General features: G+C 35.1%; 1 protein-coding gene across 5 annotated transcripts in view; it reads left to right on the forward strand.

Moving 5' to 3' along the window:
• STXBP5L (syntaxin binding protein 5L) overlaps positions 1–24,279 on the forward strand; it is a 330,353-nt gene that overhangs the window by 165,786 nt on the left and 140,288 nt on the right. For all 5 annotated transcript variants that reach the window (XM_060418502.1, XM_042231962.2, XM_004002958.6 and 2 more), the window contains exons 10-11: positions 16,135–16,213; positions 20,712–20,866. In XM_060418502.1, coding sequence (XP_060274485.1) covers positions 16,135–16,213; positions 20,712–20,866 — 234 coding nt within the window. The remainder of the gene's footprint in view (positions 1–16,134; positions 16,214–20,711; positions 20,867–24,279) is intronic.

Genomic DNA, 24,279 nt, shown 5'->3' on the forward strand with positions numbered 1-24,279 from the left:
GGTATACAGTATAGTGATTAAATATTTTTATAGGTTGTACTCCATTTAAAGTTTATATAAAATAGTGGCTGTAATTCCCTGCAGTGTGCAATATTCCTTATTTGTTCTATACGTGGTAGTTTATATCACTTCATCTCATACCCTAGTTTGCCTCTCCCCCTTCCTTCTCTACTCTGGTTACCACTAGTTTGTTTTCTATATCTGTGAGTCTGTTTCTGTTTTGTTTTGTTTTTGGTTCCACATACAAGTGACAAAGAGTATTTGTCTTTCTTTGAATTGTGTAACTTAGCATGCTGTTGCTGCTGCTGCTGCTAAGTCACTTCAGTCGTGGCTGACTCTGTGCAACCCCATAGATAGCAGTCCACCAGGCTCCCCCAGTCCCTGGGATTCTCCAGGCGAGAACACTGGAGTGGGTTGCCATTTCCTTCTCCAATGCATGAAAGTGAAAAGTGAAAGTGAAGTCGCTCAGTCGTGTCTGACCCCATGGACTGCAGCCTATCAGGCTCCTCTGTCCATGGGATTTTCCAGGCAAGAGTACTGGAGTGGGGTGCCATTGCCTTCTCCATAACTTAGCATAGTACTCTTCTATTCTGCCTTTCATTTACTTTATGATTAGACATACACAATTAATTACCATGAAGTTCCAAGTATACTTGAGAAGAATATAATTTCCTTTTACACGAAGGTCAAATTTGAAATTCTTATTTTTACTTTGTACTATTTAAATCTTCACTGTTTTTATTATTGAGTTTTCAGTTCTTAGAGAAATACCTATTATTAAAACCTCTATTATTGTGAATTTTTGCTTGTAATTCTATTCTTTTCGAGTTTATACTTTAAAAACCAAATAGCAAAATGTGGTTTATAATGTTTATCAAATCTTCCATGATTTAACTGATATTTGACTACTAACCAATTTCTGAGAAACTGGTATTAAAATTTAATGGTTATAGAATTATCTGCTCTCTTTAATTTTGTCCTTTTTTTGTTTCATATGTTTTAAGATTTTATTATTAGACATCCATCATGTCTTCTGTAGAGAACATATAGTTGGGTCTTGCATTTTTATTCACTCTAACATCATTTAGTTGGAGTGTTCACTAATATTAAATAGAATCACTTACAGTATTGCATTTTTGTTCCTTTTATCTCCCCCTTTTGCCTTCTTTTGGCTTATTTTAAAGTTTTTACTGTAATTCATTTGAATTTACATATAGGCAACTTACCTTCATCTTCACATAGTCTTTTTAATCAGTTGCTCTAGGGATTACAGTATACTTCCTTAACTTTCCATATTAGAGTTAATTGTAACATTTTACATAAAATGTAGAAATTTCACAACCACATATATTTATTTACCTTCACCCATTGTCCTTTATGCAATATTTATCGTATTTATTACATCAAAATACAATGTTTTAATTTTTTATTGTTGTATAGTTAACTTACAATGTTAGTTTCAGGTGTACAACTTAGTGATTCAGTTGTTTTTTCAGATTATATTCCAACATAGGTTATTACTGAATATAATTCCCTGTTCTATGCAGTGAATCCTTGTTGCTTATCTATTTTATGTATAGTAGTTTATATCTGTTAATACAGTACTTGTAATTTTCCTCTCCTCCCTCCCCTTTTACATGTGTTTTCAATATCTATGAGTCTGTTTCTATTTTGTGTATAGATTCATTTGTATTATTTTTTAGATTCCACATATAAGTGATATCATAATGTTTGTCTTTCTCTGACTTACTTCACTAAGTATAATGTTCTCTAGGTCCATCCATGTTGCTGCAAATGACAATATTTCATTCTTTTTATTGCTGAGTAATATTCCACTGTTATGTGTATTTGTCACACACCACTTCCTAAGACAGTCATTTGTTGATGCACACTTGAGTTGTTTCCATGTCTTGGCTATTGTAAATAGTGCTGCTATCAACATTGGTGTGCATATATCTTTTTGAGTCAGAATTTTCTTTTTTCTTTCTTTTTGGGTATATACCCCGTAGTGGTATTGCTGGATCACATAGGTAGCTCCATTTTTAGTTTTAAAGGAACCTCCATACTACTATCCATAATGGCTATACCAGTTTATGTTCCTTCCTGCAGAGTTCTCTTTTCTCCACATCTTCTCTAGCCTTTATTATTTGTAGACATTTTGATAACCATTTTGACCACTGTGAGACTTAACTTATTCTGTTTTTGACTTGCATTTGACTAGCATTTCTCTAATAATTAGCAATCTTTTCATATGTCAGTCATCTATGTCTTCTTTGGAAAAAACATGTTTAGGTCTGCTCACGTTTTGATTAGGTGGTTGGGTTTTTTAAAAAATATTGAGTTGTATGAGCTATTTGTATATATTAGGTATTAAACCCTTGACAGTCATATAATTTAAATATTTTATCCTATTCTGAGGGTTGTCTTTTTGTCTTGTTTATGGTTTTCTTTGTTGTACAAAAGTTTTTAAGTTTAATTGGGTCCCATTTGCTTATTATTGTTTTTATTTTCTTTATTCTAGGAGATGGGTCAAAAAAGATCTTGATGCAGTTATGTCAGTGTTCTGCCTATGTTTTCCTCTATGAGTTTTATTGTATCCAGTCTTACATTTAGGTCTTTAATCCATTTTGAGTTTATTTTTGTGTATGGTTGTTAGGTACTGTTCTAATTTTGTTCTTTTACATGTAGCTGTCCCGTTTTCCCAGCACCACTTATTGAAGAGGCTGTCTTTTCTCCGTTGTATATTTTTGCCTCCTTTGTCATATATAAGGTGACCATGAGTGCATGGGTTTATCTCTGGGCTTTCTATTATGTACCATTGATCTACATTTCTGTTTTTCTGCAAGTACCATACTGTCTTGATTTCTATTGCTTTGGAATATAGTCTGAAGTCATGGCACCTGATCCATCCAGCTCCATCTTTCTTTCTCAGTATTTTTTTGGCTATTCAAAGTTTTTTGTGTTTCCATACAAATTTTTAAATTATTTGTTTCAGTTCTGTGAAAACATGGTGGTAATTTGACAAGGATTACATTGAATCTATAGATTGCCTTGATATTATGGTCTTTTTAACAATATTGATTCTTCTAATCCAAGAACATAGTATTTTCTTTCCATCTGTGTCTTCTTTAATTTCTTTCATCAGAGGCTTATAGTTTTTCGCATACCAGTCTTTTGCCTCCCTAGCTAGGCAGGTTTATTCCTAGGTTTTTTATTCTTTTTGAAATCATAGTAAATGGTACTATTTCCTTAAATTTTCTTTCTGACAGTCCATTGTTAGTGTACAGAAATGCAACAGATTTCTGTATATTGATTTTCATCCTACAACTTTACTGAATTCATTGATTAGCTCTGATAGTTTTTTGGTAGTATATTTTGAATTTTCTATGTATAGTATCATGCCATCTGCAAACAGTGACACTTTCATGTCTTCCTTTCTGATTTGGATTTCTTTTGTTTCTTTTTGTTGTATGATTGTCATGGCTAGAACTTCACAACTATGTTGATAGAGTGAACATCCTTTTTTTGTTCTTGATCTTAGAAGAAATGATTTCAGCTTTTTACCATTGATTATGGTGTTAGTTGGGCCTTCCCTGGTGGCTCAGATGGTAAAAAATCTGCCTGTAATGTGGGAGACCAGAGTTTGATCCCTGGGTCGGGAAGATCCCCTGGAGAAGGGGGATACTTCTGCCCACTTCAGTATTCTTGCTTGAAGAATTCCCCTGGACAGAGGAGTCTGGTGAGCTACAGTCCATGGGATTGCAAAGAGCTAGACATGACTGAGAGAGGAACACTTTCACTTCATGATATTAGCTGTGGGTTTGTCAAATATGGCCTTTATTATGTTGAAGTATGTTTTCTCTGTGTCCTCTTTCTAGAGAGTTGTCATAATAAATGTTGATTTTTATCAAAAGTGTTCTGCACCTATTAAGATGATCATATGGTTTTTATTCTTCAATATGTTGATATGGTGTATCACATTGATTTGTGGATATTAAAAAATTATTATCCTTGGGATGAATTCCATTTTTCATGGTATATGATTCTTTTATATATTGTTTGATGTGGTTTGTTAGTATTCTGTTGAGAATTTTTTCATTTATGTTCACCAGTGAAATTGCCCTGTAATTTTCTTATTTGTGTGTGATATCTTGGTATGGTTTTGATATCAGGGTGATGCTTGACTCATAGAATGAGTTCAGAAGTGTTCCTTCCTCTGCAGTTTTTGAAATAGTTTGAGAAGGATAGGTTCTAACTCTTCTATAAATGTTCGTTACAATTCACCCATGAAGTCAATTTGTTCTGGACTTTTGCTTGTTGAGAGTTTTTAATTAATCATTCAGTTCCATTACTGGTCTGTTCATATTTCCTATTTCTTCCTGGTTTAGTCTTGGGAAGGTGTGCCTTTCTGAGAATTTGTCCATTTCTCTTAGGTTGCCCATTTTATTGGCATATAGTTGTTCATAGTAGTCTCTTATGATCCTTTGTATGTCTGTGGTGTGGGTTATAATCTCTTTTTCTTTTCTGGTTTTATTGATTTGAGTGAGCCCTCTCCTTTTTTTCTCAATGAGTCTGGCAAAAGATTTATCAATTTTGTTTATATTTTCAGAGAATCAGTTTTTACTTTCAAGAATCATTTTTATTTTTTCTTAGACTCAATTTTGTTTCTGCTGTCATCTTTATAATTTCCTTTGTTGTACTAACTTTCGGTTTTGTTTGTTCTTTTTCTAGTTGCTTTAGGCCTAAGGTTAGGTGTTGCTTATTTGAGATTTCTCTTGTTTCCTGAGGTAAACGTGTATATACCATAGATTTTTCTCTTAGAACTGCTTCTGGTGCATCTCATATGTTTTGGATCATTTTTTGTTTTCATTTCTGTCAAGGTATTTTTTAATTTCCTTTTTGATATTTTCAATGATCCACTGATTGTTAAGTAGCATATTGTTTAGCCTTCATGTGTTTGCATTTATTACATTTTTTTCTTATAGTTGATTGATTTCTAGTCCTCATAGTGTTTTGCTTGGAAAAGATACTTGATGTGATTTCAGTTTTCTTACATTTATTGAGGGCTTTTTTCTTTTTTTTCTGGCCTAGTATAATTTATCCTGAAGAATGTTCCATGTGCACTTGAAAAGAATGTGTGTTCTGATTTTTGATGGAATGCTCTATAAATATCAATCAAGTTCATTTGCTCTAATGTGTTATTTATGGCCTGTGTTTTATTATTGATTCCTTCTCTGGATGTTCTGTCCATTGATGAAAGTGGGGCGTTAAAGTTTCCCACTCTTACTGTGTTACCGTCAATTTCTCCTATTATGGCTGTTGGCATTTGCCTTATATATTGAGGTGCTCCTATGCTGGGTGCATATATATTTACAATTGTTGTATCTTCTTTTTGGCTTGATTCCTTGATCATTATGTAGTGTCCTTCTTTCTCTCTTATAACAATCTTTATTTTAAAGTCACTTTGTTGTATGTAAGTACTGCTACCTCAGCTTTCTTTTGATTTCCATTTGCATGGAATACTTTTTTTCCATCCCCTCACTTTCAGTCTGTATGTGTCTCTAGATCTGAAATGGGTCTCTTATAAGCAGCATATATGTGGGTCTTGTTTTTGTACCATTCAGCCAACCTATATCTTTTGGTGGAAGCTTTTGGTCCAGTTATATTTAAGGCAGTTATCAATTTTTATGTTCTTGCCATTTTTTTGTAAATTGTTTTGGATTTGGATTTGTAGCTTTCCCCCGCTTTCTTCTTCTCTTGTTCTATTTTCCTGTGATTTATGCTTGGATTTTTTTTTCTGTGTATCTGGGCATCTGTTATTGCTTTTGGATTTGTCACTATCAAGAGGTTTTTGTATAGTAATGTATATATACATGATTAAGTTGCTTATCTCTTACTTTCACATGCATTTCAAAAACCTTAAATGTGTACTCTCCTCCCCCTCACGATTACTGTTTTTGATATCATATTTTGCATCTAATTGTTTTGTGTATCCCTTAACTCTTTATTGTGGATGTAGATGATTTAATGACTCATTTTTTAACCTCCCTACTGGTTTTGTGTATGCATGGTTTTGAACCTTTACTGTATCTTTGCTTTACTGGTGAGATTTTTCATTTTATAATTTTCTTGTTTCTAATTGTGGCCTTTTTTTTTTTTTTTTTTTTTTTACCTAGAGAAGTTCCTTTAATATTTGTTGTAAAGCTGGTTTTAGTTCAGTTCAGTAGCTCAGTCGTGTCTGACTCTTTGCGACCCCATGAAGTGCAACACACCAGCCTCCCTGTCCATTACCAACTCCCGGAATTTACTCAGACTCATGTCCATCGAGTCAGTGATGCCATCCAGCCATCTCATCCTCTGTTGTCCCCTTCTCCTCCTGCCCCCAATCCCTCCCAGCATCAGGGTCTTTTCCAGTGAGTCCACCAGCTCTTCGCATGAGGTGGCCAAAGTAGTGGAGTTTCAGTTTTAGCATCAGTCTTTCCAGTGAACACCCAGGACTGATCTCCTTTAGGATGGACTGGTTAGATCTCCTTGCAGTCCAAGGGACTCTCAAGAGTCTTCTCCAACACCACAGTTCAAAAGCATCAATTCTTCAGTGCTTAGCTTTCTTCACAGTCCAACTCTTACATTCATACATGACCACTGGAAAAACCATAGCCTTGACTAGATAGACCTTTGTCGACAAAGAATGTCTCTTCTTTTTAATATGCTATCTAAGCTGGTCAGAGCTTTCCTTCCAAGGAGTAAGCATCTTTTAATTTCGTGGCTGCAATCACCATCTGCAGTGATTTTGGAGCCCCCAAAAATAAAATCTGACACTGTTTCCCCATCTATTTCCCATGAAGTGATGGGACCACATGCCATGATCTTAGTTTTCTGAATGTTGAGCTTTAAGCCAACTTTTTCACTCTACTCTTTCACTTTCATCAAGAGGCTTTTAGTTCCTCTTCACTTTCTGCCATAAGGGTGGTGTCATCTGCATATCTGAGGTTATTGATATTTCTCCCAGCAATCTTTTTGATTCCAGCTTGTGCTTCTTCCAGCCCAGTGTTTCTCATGATGTACTCTGCATATAAGTAAAATAAGCAGGGTGACAATATACAGCCTTGACATACTCCTTTTCCTATTTGGAACCAATCTGTTGTTCCATGTCCAGTTCTAACTGTTGCTTCCTGACCTGCATATAGGTTTCTCAAGAGGCAGGTAAGGTGGCCTAGTAGTCCCATCTCTTTCAGAATTGTCCACAGTTTATTGTGATCCATACAGTCAAAGGCTTTGGCATAGTCAATCAAGCAGAAATAGATGTTTTTCTGGAACTCTCTTGCTTTTTTGATGATCCAGCAGATGTTGGCAATTTGATCTCTGGTTCCTCTTCCTTTTCTAAAACCAGCTTGAACATCTAGAAGTTCACAGTTCATGTATTGCTAAATTCTGGCTTGGAAAATTTTGAGCATTACTTTACTAGCATGTGCTGCTGCTGCTATGTCACTTCAGTCGTGTCCAACTCTGTGCGACCCCATAGACGGTAGCCCACCAGGCTCCACCGTCCCTGGGATTCTCCAGGCAAGAACACTGGAGTGGGTTGCCATTTCCTTACTAGCATGTGAGATGAGTGCAATTGTGCGGTAGTTTGAGCATTCTTTGGCATTGCCTTTCTTGGGGATTGGAATGAAAACTGACCTCTTCCAGTCTTGTGGCCACTCCTGAGTTTTCCAAATTTGCTTGCATAATAAGTGCAGCACTTTCACAGCATCATCTTTCAGGATTTGAAAGAGCTCAACTAGAATTCCATCACCTCCACTAACTTTGTTTGTAGTGGTGCTTTCTAAGGCCCACTTGACTTCACATTCCAGGATGTCTGGCTCTAAGTGAGTGATCACACCATTGTGATTATCTGGGTCGTGAAGCTCTTTTTTTGTACAGTTCTTCTGTGTATTCTTACCACCTCTTCTTAATATCTTCTGCTTCTGTTAGTTCCATACCATTTCTGTCCTTTATCGAGCCCATCTTTGCATGAAATGTTCCCTTGGTATCTCTAATTTTCTTGAAGAGATCTTTAGTCTTTCCCATTCTGTTGTTTTCCTCTATTTCTTTGCATTGATCACTGAGGAAGGCTTTCTTATCTCTCCTTGCTATTCTTTGGAACTCTGCATTCAGATGCTTATATCTTTCCTTTTCTTGCTTTTTGCTTCTCTTCTTTTCACAGCTATTTGTAAGGCCTCCCCAGACAGCCATTTTGCTTTTTTGCATTTCTTTTCCATGGGGATGGTCTTGATCCCTGTCTCCTGTACAATGTCCCAAACCTCCGTCCATAGTTTATCAGGCACTGTATTAGATCTAGTCCATTAAATCTATTTCTCACTTCCACTGTATAATCATAAGTGATTTGATTTAGGTCATACCTGAATGTCTAGAGGTTTTCCCTACTTTCTTCAATGTAAGTCTGAATTTGGCAATAAGGAGTTCATGATCTGAGCCACAGTCAGCTCCTGATCTTGTTTTTGCTGAGTGTATAGAGCTTCTCCATCTTTGGCTGCAAAGAATGTAATCAATCTGATTTAGGAGGCTAAAGCTTCTGAAAGCAAGAGGTTGGGGTCAGATTGGAGTGTCCATTCCTGAGAAGGCCCTTTCAGTTCCTGCACAGCTTCATTTCTAGTTTACTGGGAGTTTTTTATCAGAATGGGTGTTGGATTTTGTCACATGCTTCTTATGCATCTTTATATGGTGATGTGTTTTTCTTTTTTGGCTTACATTAATTAGTTTTTGAATGTTGAACCAGCCTTACATATCTGGGATAAATTGCAGTTAGTCATGGTATAGCATTCTTTTTACCACCGTCTCTTTCTTCTGCTTCTGTTTGCCTGGAATATCTTTTTCCATTGCCTCACTTTCAGTATGTGTCTTTACATGTGAAATTAATCTCTCATAGGCAGCATATTGTAGTCTCTTGTCTTATTACACAGTCTGCCACTCTGTGCCTTTTGATTGGAGCGTTTAGTGCATTGACATTTAAGGTAACTATTGATAGATATAAATTTAATGCCATTTAAAATCTTATTTTCTAGTTGATTTTGTATTTCTTCTTTGTTCCCTTCTTTCTGTCTTTTTATGGTTTGAAAATTTTCTTTTGTATGCTTATGTTTTCTTTTGTTTTTTCATGTACTTGGCATCTTATTGACTAAAAACTTTAAAAAATATTTTATTTATTTTTATTGGAACATAATTGGACATGTGAACACAGATGGGAAGGGGTAGGTGGGACAGATTGGCAGAGTAGCACTAATGTATGTATACACTACCATGTGTAAAGGGATAGCTAATGAGAAGCTGCTGTATAGCACAGGAAGCTCAGCTCAGTGCTCTGTGATGACCTAGAGGGATGGGATGAGGGGCTGGTAGGGAGGCTTTAGAGCGAGCGGCTCTGTGTATACATCTAGCTGATTCACTTTGTTGTATAGCAGAAACTAATTCCTTTTTTGTTTGTATTTTGTGCATCTATTTATTTTGTTTTTTTATTTGTGGTTAAAATTTTTCAAGTGTGTTAACCCAATACCATATCTACTTGCTTAGGCTGGTAGTCATATAGGCTCAAAGACATTAAGAAAAAAAAATCTTCATTTTCTTACACCCCTCCCCAACATTTTATGATTTTGATGTACTGTTTTACATCATCATGTTTATTCTTTTGCTATTCATTGTAATTATCATCACTTTCAAAAAAACTTTTTAAATTCATGTACTCACCTATTTAAGTGATTTGCTTCCCAATTGTTATTTTCTCTTTCCTATAGATTCTTGCTTCTTTTCTGTTTAGATAAGTCCTTTCAGTAGTCCTTTCAATAGTTCTATTGCTGTATTCCTTTAGCTTTTGCTTATCTGCGGAATTTCTAAATGACAATCTTGCTGGATAGAGTATCTTAGGGTGCAGGATTTTCCCTTCCAGAGCTTTGTATATAACATGACAGTCCCCTCTGGTCTGCAAGATTTCTGTAGAGAAACCAGATGATAGCCTTATGAGGGTTCCCTGTAACCTACTTTTTTTTCTTTTGCTGCCTTTAGAATTCTCTGTTTATGATATATTTTGGTGTAAGTCTGTCTGGGTTCTTCCTGTTTTGGACCCGCTGTGCTTCTTGTGCCTAGATAGTTTGTTTCCTTAGGTTTGGGACAAAATTTCCATAATTTCTTAAAATATATTTTCAATCCTCTTTTCTCTTTCTTCTTCTTTGGGATCCCTATTATGTGTGTAATAGGTCTTTTATATTGCTTTTTTTTTTTTCATCTGTCTGTTGTTCTGATGCATAATTTCCATTCTTTTCTTCCAGATCACTTATTTGTTCTTCTGAATTGTTAAGTTCGGTATTTATTGCTTTCAGCTCAGCTTTTGTCTCAGAAAATTAGTTTTCTAATTTTAATTGGCTTTTCTTTATAGTTTCTAGTTCCTTGTTCAGTGATCTGCCTTTCTTAATTCCTGTTGATAGCCTTTCTTAATTCTGTCAGTATTTTTATTAGTCTTCTTTTTTGAACTCCAAGACTGGGGAGATTTGTTTGTTCTTTCAGGGGATTTCTCTTGTTCTTTTAATTGGAAGTGGTACTGCTGCTTCTTCATTTTTCTTAGATTTCTTCGACTCTATGAATTAAGAAGAAACAGTTGTCCACTGCAGTCTTAAAGGGCTGTTTTTATGTGGGTATCCCTGTGTAGCCTGTGTCTGTGTAATATTTTTGGTGAGAGGGCTGTTTTTAATATGGCTGCCTGCCTCAGCTTTCCTCATTGTGTCCTGCCCATTATCCTCTTGATAATGAGTGTGACTGGTATTGTGGTGATCAGAGCCTGCCTCGATTGTTGAATGGGGCCTCCGTTTTGCTCTGTGGTTGTCACAGCCCTGTTGCGGGTAGGGTCTGCTCCCAGTTGTTGGAGTAGTAGCTCCTAGATCCATTTCTGAGCTGTGGTGTGAGGTAGGTGAGAGTGAAACACTTCGCTGGGGGACGAGGCACTAAGTGTTCCTCCCCAGGAACTGTCTACTGGGAAGTGTGCTCTGTGGTCTCACCCATGAGTATGCTCTTGTTGGCACCACCCTTGGCCCTTCCTCAGGATGAGAATGCAAGCCATCAGCCCAGTTCCTTAGGCACTGTGCTCACCAGTCCACCAGCATAGATATGCAGGCACAGATCCACTGGTCAGGCACCAGGACCTGCTGTGAGACCTCAGGGGTCAATCCAGACATTGGCCCTGCCTTTGCTTGTTCTGGCAGCTACTAATGCCAGACCCATCCAACCCTGGGACTACCAGTAGTCTGCTTGAATGTATCACAGGCTCTGAGCTTACAAAGGAGCCTATGGCATAAATCCTCCAAAGCCAACAGGACACTGCTCAAATTTCAGCCCTGCTTCTAAAGTCATGTGGCTCTGGCTCCTGGGGATCAACACAGATTTCAGCCTTGCCTCTGTGTGTGTACGGCCCACAGTGCTTGAGCATGCCCAGAGCTCACAGAGGCAGAGCCGTGCCCACTGTGAGCATGTTTTGGTACCCTTCCATTCTTGCACATTTACAGTGGGGCTTCAGTGGCAGAATCAAGCTCCATCCTGTGTACCCCCAATTGTAGTCTAAGACACACTCTAGCCCCTTCAGGCTGCCTCTGCACAGCTAACCTCAGGTTTCTCCCTGGGTCTATCCACTGGAGCCCAAGTTTTAGCTCACCGCCCAGTGAGCACCACAGACATGCATCTCGGTCTAGAGACTGCAAGTGAGGTAGCCAGGACCATCTATGCTAATCTCTGTTTGTTCTGCCTACCACAGGCCAGCTGCTACACTCTCCTCTGAGCCTCTGAAGCTCCCTGTTTTTCACTGTTGATCTCCCAGCCGTTGAAGGGGGTTCCCAGGGTGAAGGAACCTTTCTTCTTTTACAGATCCCTCCCAGGGGTGCAGGTTCTGTCCTGATTGCTTTTTTTCCCCTTTTGTCCTACCTGCTTAGATGATGATCTTTCCTGCAGTTTTGATCACATGAGATCTTCCACCAGTATTCAGTAGGAATCTATGAGAATTTTTCCACATGTAGATGTATTTTTAATGTATCTGTGGGAGGATATGAGCTCCACATGGTTCTATTCCACCATCTTGATCTTTCTTCAGTTGTTTTTGATCAGCGAGGGAAAATTTTTCTTCTTTCACCAGTAAATATGATGGTAAGCTCTGGGTTTCTATTCATAGTAATTTATCAGGTTGAGGAAATCTTTTTCTTTTCCTTTGTGGAGCTTTTGTTTAATCAAAAGAGTGTCAGACTTCATCAGATGCCTTTTTAGTCTGTTGAGATAATTGTTTAATTTTTGTTCTTTATTCTATTGATAAAGGTATATTATAGTAACTGGTTTTTCTGATGGTAACCATATTCCCGTAATTTAGAAAAACCTCACTTCTTCATTGTTATATTTCTGTCTTAGCCTCATATCAGGATGTTTGATCTCATACAATGGATGGTACTAATAGTTTTATAGAATTAGTTGGCAAATATTTCCTCTTTGGTTTTTAGGAGAATGTTTGAAGGATTGGTAGCAGAATTTAAGTCTTTTATCTCTGTTTCTGTCTTTTCTGGTCAGTTCAGCTATTTTACTGATCTTTTCAGAGAACCAGATTTCAGTTTATTGATTTGCTATTGATATATATTTTTTCTATTCTATTAATACTTCATTAAAGTGAAGTGAAAGTTACTCAGTCATGTCCGACTCTTTGTGACCCCATGTACTATACAGTCCATGGAATTCTCCAGACCAGAATGCTGGAGTGGTTAGCCTTTCCCTTCTCCAGGAGATCCTTCCAACCCAGGGATCGAACCCAGGTCTCCAATATTTTTTTCTTTGAACCATTTATTTAGTCAAAGGTATGTATGTATTAGGGCCTTCCCTAGTGGCTCAGATGGTAAAGAATCTGCCTGCAAGATGGGAGACCCAGGTTCAATTCCTGGGTTGGGAAGATCCCCTGGAGAAGGGAATGGCAACCCACTCTACTATTCTTGCCTGGAGAATTCCATGAACAGGGGAGCCTGGCGAGCTACAGTCCATGGGGTCACAAAGAATCGGACATGATTGATTGAGCAACTACTACACACACATGTATGTATAGAAGTTGTTACGTTAGCCTTTTTGCTGCTTATGTGTGGTTCTCTTCCTTTGTTCTTGTGGATTCAAGTTACCATTTGGTCTCCCTCCAGTGTAGCCTTGCTCCCATCAACCTTCTCTGTGTTATTATTTTCAAATAAGTATCCCATATTACAATTATATATATATTAATTTTTACATTGCTTCTTAAATCAGTTAAGATTAAAAAGGAAATGTGTAATTATACTGTCTTTTATAATTACCTACATTAATTACTTTTACTTATAATCTTTGTATATAGGTTCATATTACTCTTTCAGCCTAAAGAACTTCTTTGTATTTTTTGTAAGGGAGCTCTGCTTGCAACACATTCTCTCAGTTTTTGTTATCTGGAAGTATCTTTATTTCACCTTAATTTTTGAAAAGTGAAATAATCAAAATTATTTCATTTTGAATATTTCAAATTATTTTGATAATGATTATTGAAATAATTTTGATGAACATAAGCTTCTTGGTTAAGAGGGTTTCTTTTCCCAGTAAATTAAGTATGTCATTCCTCTGCCTTTTGACTTGTTGTTTCTGATGAGTCTCAGCTATTAACCTTATTGGGGCTCCCTATATACAATGAATGATTTTTCTCTTGGTCCGTTCAAGATTTTTTTTTCTTTTAGCATTTTTACCTTGATGTTTCTGGGAGTAGATTGACTTTTTTATCCTACATGGAGTTTTTTGAGGTTCTTAGATGTATAAATAATGTTTTTCAAATAATTTAGAAAAGTTTCAGCCAATATTTCTGTGAATGTTTTCTCCTTTCTCTCCTCTCCTTCTAATATTCCCATAATGCACTTGTTGGTATGATTAATAGTATCCTACCTTTCTTTGAGACTTTTTACTTTTCTTCAGTTTTTTCCCTCCCTGTTTTTCCTGAACATTTGTAATTCTTGTTTTCCATCATCAGCATCTTACCTCCTCAAAATTTCTTTATTAAATAAACCAGTATTAATATTTCTGAGACATTGCTCTATGCGTATTATTTCTCAACTTGGAAGTTTCCAGTGGCTCTCCCTTGTCAACACGGCAAATCTGTCTTATAGATTGCCATTATATGGCTCTTTTGTACCTCATCAGCATTCTTTCCTCTCTTCTTCTACATGAATCTTTTAATCTACCCAGTTTGGCTTATGCATTGTTCTCTCATCATACTGGCCATATTCTCTCAACATTCTGCCTTCACGTCTTTTCTTATACTCTCCTAGCCAACTTTTGTCTTTTAGTTCTTAGTCTAGTATCTAGGAATTCTTCTGTAAAATTCTACAAAATCTTCTGTTACCAAAGGAAACCATAGTTTTATTCTCCACTCTTAAAGTACTTCATGTCTATCAGTCATTTATGGTACCTAATATTATCATTTTCAATTTTTTTTTGTTTAGTAAATTTTAAGCTTCTTGGTGGTTATTTCTCTGTACCCTCCCACTTACTTCAATACTGTGAAAATAAGCAATAGCAAGTTATTGACAGTGTTGTTTTATACAAAATGACATTTAAGCATATTTCAGTTACTAACAGGCAATAAATATAATCAAAGCAGAAAGCTTTGGCTTCAAATAAATCAGAGTTGGAAATTGAAGTAAAACATTAGTTAATTAAACAATGATTCTTTTCTATTAAAATCAGTGCATGGTACTGATGTTTACTGACTGAAAAATAGTATTTGGTTACATATATATATATATATATATATATACACACACACAATTGCAAAAATGCTGTTTTGTTCAGCTAACAGTTTGACAGTTACTAGAGAAGCACTGGGTAGAAAAAATATCAACTGAGAATAATGGGCTTCTTTGCTAAGTCTGTTACTTCCTTTAATTCTCTAATTCCATTCATTATCAAAACTTAGTAATCCCTGACTAGCTCTAAGACCACTGTACAGAATGAGTCCCTGAGCCAAAGTTGTCCCTTTGTAATGATCTATATTTAGTGTTAACAGTTCTTTTTCATATATAATATAGATACTTTTAATCCTGTTTTACAGTATAAATGATATTGGTCAATATTTATTATTGGGTTGCTTCTTCAGTTGACATAGGGTAAAAGAAAAAGAAGGAAATTTCAAAAAACATGCCATGGAGCAGATAAGGTATACTGTATGTGGATAGCCACTAAACAAATTGGATAAAACTGTCCTGACTTCCAAGTTGGATTTGTCTTTGCCATTCTGAAACTGTGATGAAATTTTAACTTATATGCATGTAAACATCTCTCTACATGATAGGTTTCTTTGTCTACAAATAGCTCTGGCAGTGTAAGAATATTGATTAAAATAAAAGGTGTCATCTTACAAAACAGATTAATAAGCAAAATTTTAACTATAAAGATAAAGCTTACTTCTGCCTATGACATACTTATTTCCATTTTCAACTCTTCTTGATGTTTTATTCAAACTCTTATGGAATCTGAACATAATCTTTCCTTTATAAGAAACTATTATTTTTGTTTTATGTAGAGTTCATCATTAAAATTTTAAAAAATCTTGAAATATATCACCTGTGTTCATTGTCTAATGGACTTTCCTTTGATTTTGATGAAAATGCAGTGATTTTCATAGTGTATCATAAGTTTTAAGTGACAAGTCTTTCTGCATGTGAAAGGGTTTTCTTGTTTCATAGGTAAAAATTGTAAAGCCTAGTATGGATTTTCATAATATATTTCATTATACAGACAAGTATATATGTGTGTGTCTTCAATTCTGCCATTGTTTATCATAAAACTTGTGTAATTAAAATAACCTTATATGATACTAGATTTATACATTGAGAATGTGAAGCAATAAAAATATGTTTACAAATAACTATTGATTATATAACAGTCAATTGTTAGGGCTCAATAAACCATTTATAAATTTAACAAGAATGTTAGAATGCATAGAAATGTGTCTATCTGATTATTAAAAATACATAATTACTTTAAAAATTCCTTTAAAAATTCTCATTGATAAGTAGAATTTAATTCATATTTAATAAAATCCTTTTCTTTCTTTAGGAAAAAGTCAAAGAGAAGGAAGAAAACCTGAATCTTGCAAACCAATTCTTAAAGTAGAATACAAGACTTGTAGAAACAGGTATGCATTTTTACTTGGGGGGTTGTGGAAAAATATGTAAGAAAGAGTGACAAGAAATACAGATATCTTTTAATGTTTATATATTATTAGGTTTTACATAATTATATTAACTAACATTAACAGCAATGTTCCTTGATAACATTTATTATTCAATGGGTATGTATATGATGCCAATATTATAAATAGTAACTCTTAATTATTTAAAGATTTATATGACTATTCGGATAAGTATTATATACATTAATTTTAACAATGTAGGGCCTTTGGGCCATGCAATTGCAAGTATCAATCATTTAGCATTATTAAACAGCAAAAGCTATTTACCTATTAGTATTATATAGGAATTAAATATATAAGTCTCTGTACTTTAAGATCTTACATTTTGAATTTGGAAAGATTAAAGTTAGTTGGGAATATAAACATTTATGTATATTAGTATAATACAATATAAATTTTAAGATATAGAAAATTTAAAATAATATTTAATAAAATTTATCTTATATCTGTAGAAGGCATATCCAATACATCGGCAATGTTCTTTATACTTAAAGTAATTATTAGTGGCAATATTCACATCCAGAATTACCATAATTACAAATCTTGTGTAGACCTTAGTTTTAAGTCTAAATTGGATAATTCTACTTTATATTACTTAAATGCTCACACTAGAATATTTTCCTGTCATCACAGGTACATATAATATTTTCTTATAGCTGCTATTCTCAAAGTATGATAGATAGATGGATCAAAACCTCTTTAGCCTAGCCTAATGTTACTATGCATAACTAGTAAAAATAACCACAGTTTTATTACTATTGTAACTAAAGTATTAAAACATTTAAAATTTAATCATTATGGATGAATATATTTTACATATATTCTTTCCTTCTTAAAACAGTGTTTATGACTTTAACTTTGCTTGAGTCTTCAGGCTCAATATTATTTACATCCATTGTTATACAGTGTCGCACTTCAAGGGCACCTAACCTTGCCTAAAGGGAATACAGAGAACAGTGAAGGAAGGAATCACTGAAATTCTTCTTAGGAAAGGAGATGCCTGAGATGGGATTTTAAGGGATGGAGGATAGGATGGTTTCAGATGAAGGGAGAAAAGGATAAACATAAAGAAAAGGTAATTCAGAAATCAGGAATTCAAGGCAAGACAGTTTACTATAATGATTAAGATCATTGGAGTGAAACAGCTGTGTGACCTTGAAAATTAACTTTTAAAATTTAATTTTCTCATCAACAGTACCTATCTCATCAATGATGTTTGTAACATCATAAATTTGATGAGAGGCCCACAGTGGATTTCTTAAAAAGCAGTTGTTGTTATCATCATCAAAACCATTGATTTTCACACTGTTAATATTCTTCTATGATTCTAAATTGATATGTTCTAGTTATTGGTAGTTGAAGTTTGTGTAGAAATAATTCAGATTTCTAATGTGAAGTAATTATGATTAGTAATATAAGTAATATGATTAGTAATATCAGGCCACTTACTGTGCACTGTAGAACACTGTTGTTCTACAATTTGTTGTGATTTACAACTATATTAGGAGCAGTGGATCCACAGCTCAGAACACAAAGAGACCACAAAAACAGAGGAGCACGAACGTTGAGTCCACAGCAAAGTGGGCTGTAGTCTGGAAGTGGAAATAAAGCTATTTCTGTTCCTTCTCGGACATAGCAGATACGTTGTGAAGTGAAGAAAATGGGATGGCTTTAGCAGGAACAGGAACTTGATAAGAGCCTTGCCTTTGTGTGCAGGGCTTCCCTGGTGGCTCAGGTGGAATGTGGGAGATCTGTGTTCAGTCCCTGGGTCAGGAAGATCCCCTGGAGAAGGAAATGGCAACCCACTCCAGTACTCTTGCCTGGAAAATCCCATGGGTGGAGGAGCCTGGTAGGCTCCATGGGGTCACAGAGAGTCAGACATGACTGAGTGACTTCACTTTCCTTCACCATGTATGCTGCAGCAGCTGGGCCTCTTAAAGGCCTGCACAGGTAACAGATGTAAAGCATATGTTTTCTGTTTAATATTATCTTGGACTAGCCATTTACAAACTTGCTTAGGAATCATTGGTCCCTAGTCACGGATTTGCTTGCCGCAACTCTAGTCAAAATGGTCTCAGGCTTAATAATTTTATCCTTTTAAAAAAAGCAAATAATGATCTCTTTATCTACTATCACTAGCATTATCAGGTTCTTTGTTGTTAATAAAAATTACTCTCTGCTAATTTTTTAATCCCTTTCTATTGTAGCCACCTACAGATAGACTTCATGTGTGGTTAAATTCTCCAAGCTTTAGTATACCCATCTATTAAACGAGGATAATAGTAGTAGTTCCTGATTGGTATATCTTAAGGATTAGGATAATAGTAGTAGTTCCTGATTGGTATATCTTAAGGATTAAATACAATAATGCATTTGGAGTTCTTCACAAAATGCTTGGAACATCATAAATACTCAACAGATGTTACACATTTGTTATATTATACAATTTATCATTTAATCCATTTGCCTTCATTGAGACAAAATCTCAATGCTTTTTACTGTATTATCTATTTTATAAATTATACAGTAGTCTTTTTTTTCCTCTTGTGTACAGTTCTGTGGATTTTTTAGCAAATGTATAGATTCTTGAAATTGCCACCACAATAAGAATACAGAAAATTTCCATATTCACCAAATTATCTTTGCAGTTTGTAATTGTTATCCCTTAACAATTACACCTTTCCCCACTCCTAATCTCTAGAAACCAGTGATCTGTACTTTGTCACTATAGTTTTGCCTTTTTGAGCTGTCATGTAAGTGTAGTTACATATTATATAACTTTTGATCCTAGCTTCTTTTCCTCAACATAATGATACAAAGACTCAAGGAAAGTAAATTAGAGCATTTTCCCATATTTACTTTACAACTCAATTATTTGTGTGAAAATACTGACAAAACTTTACATATAAAATGCCTTCAGTAATTTCTATTTAAGTTCTGATGAAAACTTTTTATTTATTTATTTATTTTTATTTTTACTTTATTTTACTTTACAATACTGTATTGGTTTTGCCATACATTGACATGAATCCACCAGGGGTGTACATACGTTCCCAAACGTGAACCCCCCTCCCACCTCCCTCCCCATAACATCTCTCTGGGTCATCCCCTTGCACCAGCCCCAAGCAACCTGTATCCTGCATTGGACATAGACTGGCGATTCGTTTCTTACATGATAGTATACGTTTCAATGCCATTCTCCCAAATCATCCCACCCTCTCCCTCTCCCTCTGAGTCTAAAAGTCCTCTCTACACATCTGTGTCTCTTTTGCTGTCTTGCATACAGGGTCATCATTGCCATCTTTCTAAATTCCATATATATGTGTTAGTATACTGTATTGGTGTTTTTCTTTCTGGCTTCTTAAACAACTTTTTGATTATTATATAGTCAGCATAAGATTAGCAAATGTCCCTTTGATATTGTTTCGTACTATATATGATACAATATGGAAAAGAACAGGGATTCTTATAGACTGAGTTCTAGAAACAAGTAGATTCTTCAGTTTAGCATATAGATAGAAGTGACTTATTTAGTGAAGCATATATTCTCAAGGAATTCGGTACAATAAAAGTGTCTAGTTCCTTTAAAAATTTTTTGGAGAATATTTTCAGTCTGGTCTTTACTTATTGAAAAATGCTTCATAGCAACACACATTTTCTTTTATATACATATGCTGGAGATACAGATATATGAGAAAAGAAAAATGAAAAGTTATGAAAATATTTAATAACTTTCTGACAGCTATAATATTTTATGATCATCTTAGCTCCCCTCTATTATCTAACTATAACTTGCAGTTAACAGAAATGAAAAAGTTTGTTCCAAGTTAGTTTTACAAGCTAAATAAAATTGGCTTACCCTAGGTAAAAGGGAGAAGATCACATTTATTTCTGGTGAATTGTTTTCCCCTTGCATGTAGTTTTCTCCATCTTCTTGTCATAACCCTTTTATACAGAAATACCATTATGCAGACTTTTCATGTTACCCTCCACTATTCTGGGCTTGCCATTGTCACATTTCATTTTATATTGAAATTTGCTTCTATTTCTTCATGATTTAAACCCCACATGCCTACTAGTTAACATGATAAGCTAATATTGTCTAACATTCTAATAGTAGTAATTTAGCTTTTGGGAACCAACCACATGTGATGTTCTTTTGAGTCAGTGAGCATCTTTCCCTGACCATCCTCACTGCCTTTTTCCCATCTCACCTCAACATCTTCAGACTGATTCATTAGTAATTTTAACAGTGAGAATGTACATCAAGTAAAAGGGAAATAGAATAGTAAATTTGTTGGATGAGATATTTGGAGGCAGAAAAGGCTTTTGCTCTGACAATTAGTGTACATAATCCCTACCAAAGTCCATTCTTTTTTGCCTCAATCCTGTGACATTGTGTCATCCTGAAGAACTCTGTCTCATTATTTTTCCTTTGTAGTGAACCATTCATAATATTTTCTGGTGGACTGTCCTATGACAAAGCTTGCAGAAGACCAAGTTTAACCATCATGCATGGAAAAGCAATCACAGTGCTTGAAATGGATCACCCTATTGTTGAATTTCTAACTTTGTGTGAAACACCCTATCCAAATGGTAAGTAACTAAAATGAAGTGATGTTGAAAAATAAGTTTTGAAATGATAAGTTCCTAACAAAATTAAGCTTAAATATTTTTAGTTTTGGCAGCTGACATCTACTGTGATACAACACTGTGAGCTACAGGTGCTGGAGCAGGCTCTGCAACTGTACCTACTTGACAGACTGGAAGTAAGACAAATGTAGTGCAACAGTGCTGGAGTTTCAGGTTCTAATATCAGGTAAGTGCTTTAAACTTTGATAAGGATGGTGGAAGCTGAGCTGGGAGGGTCCGATCGGGGTCCGGGGTGAAATCACTTGGAGAAACTGAGGTCTCCTAATAGCCTCTCCTAGACCAGCTCCACCCATCCCATTCCTGTGCCAATCAAAGTTAAAGCACTTACCTGATATCAGTGATCTGTAACTCTGGCGGTGCTGCATCTGTTTCACATCTGACTTTGCTTCAGATGCAACTGCAGCACCTGTGATTACTCTGGGATTGCTGATGTGTGGTTAGTGATTTATTCCAATTTCGAGAAAAATTAGAAGAGTCTTTGAGAGGAGAGGTGCTTAGGTATTTTTATCATCCCCAATATAAAGACTTTTTATAAACATAAAATCTAGTCTAAAGTTACATGCAGACTGTATAATGGAATCTAATGATGAAATATATCTTAATGAAATCTAAAAATTGAGATGGATGAAATGCAAAAGGGGAAATATGAGTTTACGATTTAAAAAACATAATATATATATATACACACACACGCACATATATATTATTATATTTTCAGGAGGGAAAATGTAGAGAGAAGAACATTGTACTTGGAGACAGAATATTTGAGTTTATGAATTATCTCTGTCACTAGCCATGTGACCTTGTACAAATCACTTCATGTTTATCATTTGTACAAAAAATATAATATTGACTCCACATGATTATTAGAAGGCCAGAGGGACTCATCTTGTAATCTATAAAGATAAATAGTTTTATTATAAATGTATTAATTTGTTTTAAATTACTGAGTTTCTTGTTTAAAACCTAGAATAAAGTGATATGAAATAAAAACCAATGTGGCACTTTATTCCGAGCTGCCAGTGGCAGACAAATTACCTGTGCTGTTAATTAACCACAAATATTTACTGGATGCTTCTATGGCCTCAGTATAATGAGAAGTTGGTGAGGAAATGGATGAAGCATGAAACCGATCTCTGATGTCAGATTGCAGATAATCTGGCCACAAAAGGAAGATAATTATGACTTAAGCTTAAAACACATTACACCTTAATTAAGTGCAGAGTTATGAATCAGAGTTTAAATACTGTGCTAATTTATATTAGTCAGGTAGTTGATGACTGAAATATTGCATGAAATATTCATGCAAAGCTTATAGAAAATGTAGGATCTAGATAGGGCTTGAAGAATGACTTGGGCCTTGAAAATAATATTGAGTAAAGGTTTTAGAAATTGTGAATTTGCTAGAGTGGGATCAATTCAGAGAAAAGATTAAAAGCCTTTTGTAGATATTTGGAAATAGGGAACTACAGAGGAATTTGGAGGAAATATTAAGTGAAAGAAGGCAATGTTTTAGTGAGTGGGTTTTAAGAGAGAGACTGAAATCTAAAACTTTGGATTCCAACTGGGGAGGCTTTGTGATAGTATGCATTAAAATGATCAAGCTATGACATCTTGATCAGCTGCTTATAGGAGTGGAAAATGAAAACCCATTGAATTTTGTCAACAGTTGGATTAGGGAGTGATATGAGTCAAAGATAACATTTTAGGAATAGTGGTTTTATAAGCAGTAATAACAGTTCTTGGGAGTAGAGAAAGATAAATTTGAGTCAGTACAGTTGTGTAGAGCATTAAAAAGAGAGGGAGGAGGTCTTTACTATTTATTTTTGAATCATCATAATATAGATGCTCTTTGGAGTTATGAGAATGAATGATAAATGAACAAAGAAAGAACAGAGGACCAAAAACTTAGGTTAGGAAAATGCCTTCTTCAAGAAAGAAGGTGTGCATGCCAGCAATAGAAACTGAAAATGTGTGGTTTCAAAGATCAAACACTATATGTATATATACATTTCTGCACATCAGTAGAGATGTTAGGACAATTTCTAGTAATGTTAAACAAATTATAAATGTACTGTAACCAAGTCTAATTACTGCCAAACCATGTATATTACTTTGCTTTTCAGAGAAATGGTAATGAGGATGGAGCTTTTTATGTATTAGGAGCTAGGAGAAATATCACTTGACTCAGTAAAATATAAGTGTATTTTATTAAGTATTTCTGATTAAAGCAATAGTACATGAAAATGCCAGAAAAGAACCCTACAGTATGCCATAGTATATAATGAAAACTTTCTCATTGCCCTTTCAGAGGCAACCACTATTACAAAGTTTCTTATGTGTTCTCCCACAAATAATGTATGCATATGTATGCTTATTTATGTATCTATACATTATCTCTTTTGTAAGATGACAGCATAACTGTTCTAACACTCTTTTCACTTAACAGTATATAGTATTTTAATTATGATTCCATATTAGCAAATATGAAACTATAATCTTCTGTATAGCCACATAGTGATAAATGTTATGCATATATTAAACAAAATACATTTAGTAACAGTTTTTAATATTGCTGAATCATTTGTAACATCTGACAGTTCAGCCTATTTCTCAAAGTACAGAAGTGCCTAATCCTCTTACCTCACAGGGCTTTGCCCAGAGTAATTAACCAATAATACTCAGAATTTGTCAGTTTCACATCTATATTTAATTGTATCTGGTCTTCTGCAAGTGTCATAAATAATGCATTTCTCTTCAGAGAAGTAGTAATTATGATCAAGCTTTTCAACTTTCTTGTTGGGAGCTAGGGTTAAAAGGCTGAGCCTGTTCAAAGGCAAGCAATCTAATGAAGAAAGTAATGCAGTTGGCATCTAGTGAGTACCTACTATAAGCCAGGCTTTGCATTAAACATCTTTGAAAGTGAAAGTGTTAGTCTCTCAGTTGTGTCTGACTCTCTACGACCCCATGGCTGTAGCCCACTATGCTCCTCTGTCCGTGGAATTCTCCAGGCACGAATACTAGAGTGGGTTGCCATTTCCTTCTCCAGGGGATCTTCCCGACCCAGGAACTGAACTCAGTCTCCCACATTGCAGGCAGATTCTTTAGCATCTGAGCCACCACGGAAGCTCATTAAATATATAAAGATGTATATTAAGTATCTTTATATACATCTAATCTTCATAACAGTCTAAGGTAGTTATTATTTTGCCATTTCAATGTATAAAGAAATTGAAAGTCAAAAAAGTTGACTAATTTGTCTATGGTCAAACTTTTAATAAATAGACCCAAAGTGAAGCTAACACTGACTCACAGGAAATCTTTTTATTCAGTGGTTACCACACATGGTATACCAA

Source organism: Ovis aries, chromosome 1 (genome assembly GCF_016772045.2).
Source record: "Ovis aries strain OAR_USU_Benz2616 breed Rambouillet chromosome 1, ARS-UI_Ramb_v3.0, whole genome shotgun sequence".
NCBI lineage: Eukaryota > Metazoa > Chordata > Mammalia > Artiodactyla > Bovidae > Ovis > Ovis aries.